The sequence below is a fragment of the Aplysia californica genome, unplaced genomic scaffold (genome assembly GCF_000002075.1).
Source record: "Aplysia californica isolate F4 #8 unplaced genomic scaffold, AplCal3.0 scaffold00885, whole genome shotgun sequence".
Classification (NCBI taxonomy): domain Eukaryota; kingdom Metazoa; phylum Mollusca; class Gastropoda; order Aplysiida; family Aplysiidae; genus Aplysia; species Aplysia californica.
In genome coordinates this window covers 267265-270534 of record NW_004798155.1, presented here as the reverse complement: position 1 = coordinate 270534, position 3270 = coordinate 267265, and the positions used below count along the sequence as shown (strand labels likewise).

The window sequence follows — 3270 nt, the reverse complement described above, 5'->3', positions numbered from 1 at the left end:
TAATTAATTGATTAAAAAGTAATTATAATAATTAAAAAGAAAAAAAATTAAAACAATAAAAAGACAAGTCCGAGAGAAAATCGAAAACTAATCAAATGGTAGGCCAACAAACTTGAAATGAAATTCAAACCAATGTAATAGACAAACACAATCACAAAACGTATGCAGAGAATACACTACCTTGTCAATACAAAATACTAACTTAACCTTGCACACCTTTCTCACGTCCACCAAACCTCTTACGGCATCTAACCAAAAATACATTTCGAGGACACTTCTCGCCTTACCATACTTAAACTTGGACACAGCTGGGAAAGCGTGTTAGATCTATCTATAAACTTAAGTCACCCTTCTCCCGTAACTAACTAGCTAACTACCTAAATAAATAAATAAATAAATAAACTACCTACATATCTACATACCTACCTACATACCTACCTACCTACATACCTACCTAAATAAATAAATAAATAAATAAATAAATACATACATACATACATATAACTGAATGAATGAGTGAATGAATCAATTAATTAATGAATTAAGGAATGAATTAAGGAATGAATTAATAAGTAAATAAGCAGAAAAGCAAGGGAAAATCGGGAAAAAAACCTATGAGGTGGTAGACCAACCTATGATGGAAGTCTTGAGATCCTTCCAGGCACTCTCGTTGTCTCCCAGCCAGTGACCTACATACCGACCGGAACCAGGGAATGTTGACCTACTGATGACGATACTCCGCTGTCCCGTGGCTTGGCGGGCTGCCCTGGACACAGCAAACAGCGGTTTGGGCAGTTTTTGGAGGGGGAGGAGAGAAAGGGGAGGAGGGGGGATGTTGGTTCGTTGAAACAAAAGAAGAAATTGTGAAAATTGACCTTATTGTGTTTCAAGTGCCGTAAAACTCTTACTAATTTTATTTAAAAAGCTGTTGCCTCCTTGTCCTGGACAGGCGGTTGTCTTGAACAGTGCAATTAGAAAACTATATTTCCCTAAGTGAGCGTGCTCTCTTATTGGTTCACGTAATATTTCCGTACTTATCTGAGCATCTCCTCTTGTTTAACGTTGTTGGAGTAATCAGAAGCACGGCGACACAAAAATAAATTGTGGTCATTTTTATGGTTGGGACAGAGGAAAACAGACAGACAGAAACGGCAGAGCGAAAGTAAAAAAGCAGGACATACCGGTGACATCCTCGAACAACCAAAAGAATGCTTCGGATTGATTCTTTTTATTTTTCTGCACTAACCTGGACGTGCTCTCTGATTGGCTCATATTTCCCTATTCACCTGAGCGTGCTCTCTGATTGGCTCATATTTTACCTCTTACCTGGGCGCGCTCTCTGATTGGTTCATATTTCCCTATTCACCTGAGCGTGCTCTCTGATTCGCTCACGTTTCCTCTCTTACCTGAACAGATTGTCTGAATGGCTCATATTTCCCCTCTTACCTGAGGTGTTTTCTGAATTGCTCATATTTCCCTTTTTCCCGAGCGTGCTCTCTAATTGACTTGAAATATTTCTCTTCTTACCTGAGTGTGCTCTCTCATTGGCTCATATTATATTTCCGCACTGCTCCCTGGTCGGTTTATAATTCCCATCTTACCTAAGCGTGTCTGTGATTGGCACATACTATATGTCCGCACTTACCTGAGCGTGCTCTCTGATTGGCTGTAGCCGTAGAGGCTGTGTACGTCATAGTGCGAGTAGACTCCGCCCTCCCCCTGTACCGTGTGCATACAGAAGGTTTTGTCCGACAGCCGACCCTGGCGGCTCCCGTCATCGTAGTCGTATAGGTAGGCTGCCTCTGGGAGGGAGTGAGAGGTCAGGATGGGTGGATGAGTGAAGGGATAGATCGTTGAATGAATGGATGGATGGATGGATCGATGGAGAGATGGGGGGATGGAGGGATGAGGGGATAGATTGATGAATGAATGGATGCGTGGATGTGGTGTCGATGGATGGAGGGACGGATGGATGGATGGATGGATGGATGGATGGATGGATGGATGGATGGATGGATGGACAGATAAATGGATGGATGGATGGATGGATGGATATATTGATGGACGAGCGGGAGGATGAATTGATGGATAGATGGATGGATGGATGGATGGATGGATGGATGGATGGGTGGGTGGGTGGACGAAAGGGTGGATGGATGGATTTGTGGATAGATCGATGTACGGATATAATGCTAGTATAAGAATGGAAGGCTCCCACGTACTGGTGCGGTATGGCGGGTCATCCAAAGCGTTGACGGGACAGTGCAGGCTCCAGTAAGGGCGGACATTCTCAGGCCAGTTGAAGGGACGCTCCTCGTTAGTGCCGAAACTTGCCGGCTCGTTCATGTCCTGCGGGGAGCGGGAAGGGGTGGGGGTGTTTGAGTTTTAATAAGAGTTTTACGACACTTGCAACACAATAAGGTCATATAGGTGCCGAAGATTGGAAGTGTTACAAGAGAGTAATAAACACAAAAAAGAAGGGGGGTATAAAGACGATAGATGTTTGATAGGGAAGAAGAGGCAAACCACACCAGAGCACCCGCCAACCACCCAGGGGGGGGGGGGAGCTGGGAGGGTACAAATAGTCAGTGGATGAAAATATACAATTGTTCTATTCTCGCACAGATGACAATGAATGAATGACTCGTATCAATGATGGTATGAATTTTTTTCTCATGCCTCCGGGTTGTTGCTTTTAAAAGATGAGACATTTACTTCTAATATCACCAAACACATAAAACAGACAAAAACAATTTATTATGTTCGTATCCGTGGTTGGAGAGGGACAATATATCATAGTTTCCTAATCTGTGGTATCAATTGCATGTGTTCAAGAAATAATAATATTTTGACAAAATTCAAATTCAAAATGTTGTAAAAAGCAAGAAAAACTGCATAATGTAGGTACACTTCCTTGAAGAAAGAAACTGGTTCTCTCTCTCTCTCTCTCTCTCTCTCTCTCTCTCTCTCTCTCTCTCTCTCTCTCATGTAACATTCTGCTCTCTGGGCTTAGTACATAATAATATAAACAGCTTGCCAGCGATGGGGAAACTTACAATCCAAAGTCCGTCAAAAGTTAATTGTTTGCTGTGATCTACAATCAGTTCTGCCCAAATGTCGTTGACTTCTTTTTTCAGAAAATCTGGAAACACCACTGGACCTTGGGGCCATACCTGGGGAGACGAGATAAGACAAGATAGAAAATTGCTGCTGCATGGTAAATACATGCTCACTAACATGTCAACACACACACACACACACACACACACA

At 42.5% G+C, this 3270-nt stretch overlaps 1 protein-coding gene across 1 annotated transcript in view; it reads right to left on the bottom strand.

Annotated features, from left to right (window-relative positions):
- Window positions 1-3270, bottom strand: part of LOC101859444 (maltase-glucoamylase, intestinal) — a gene marked incomplete in the record, with an annotated part of 33707 nt that overhangs the window by 9009 nt on the left and 21428 nt on the right. Inside the window, 3 exon segments of the mRNA XM_013089164.2 lie at window positions 633-766; window positions 1646-1802; window positions 2223-2349. Coding sequence (XP_012944618.1) covers window positions 633-766; window positions 1646-1802; window positions 2223-2349 — 418 coding nt within the window.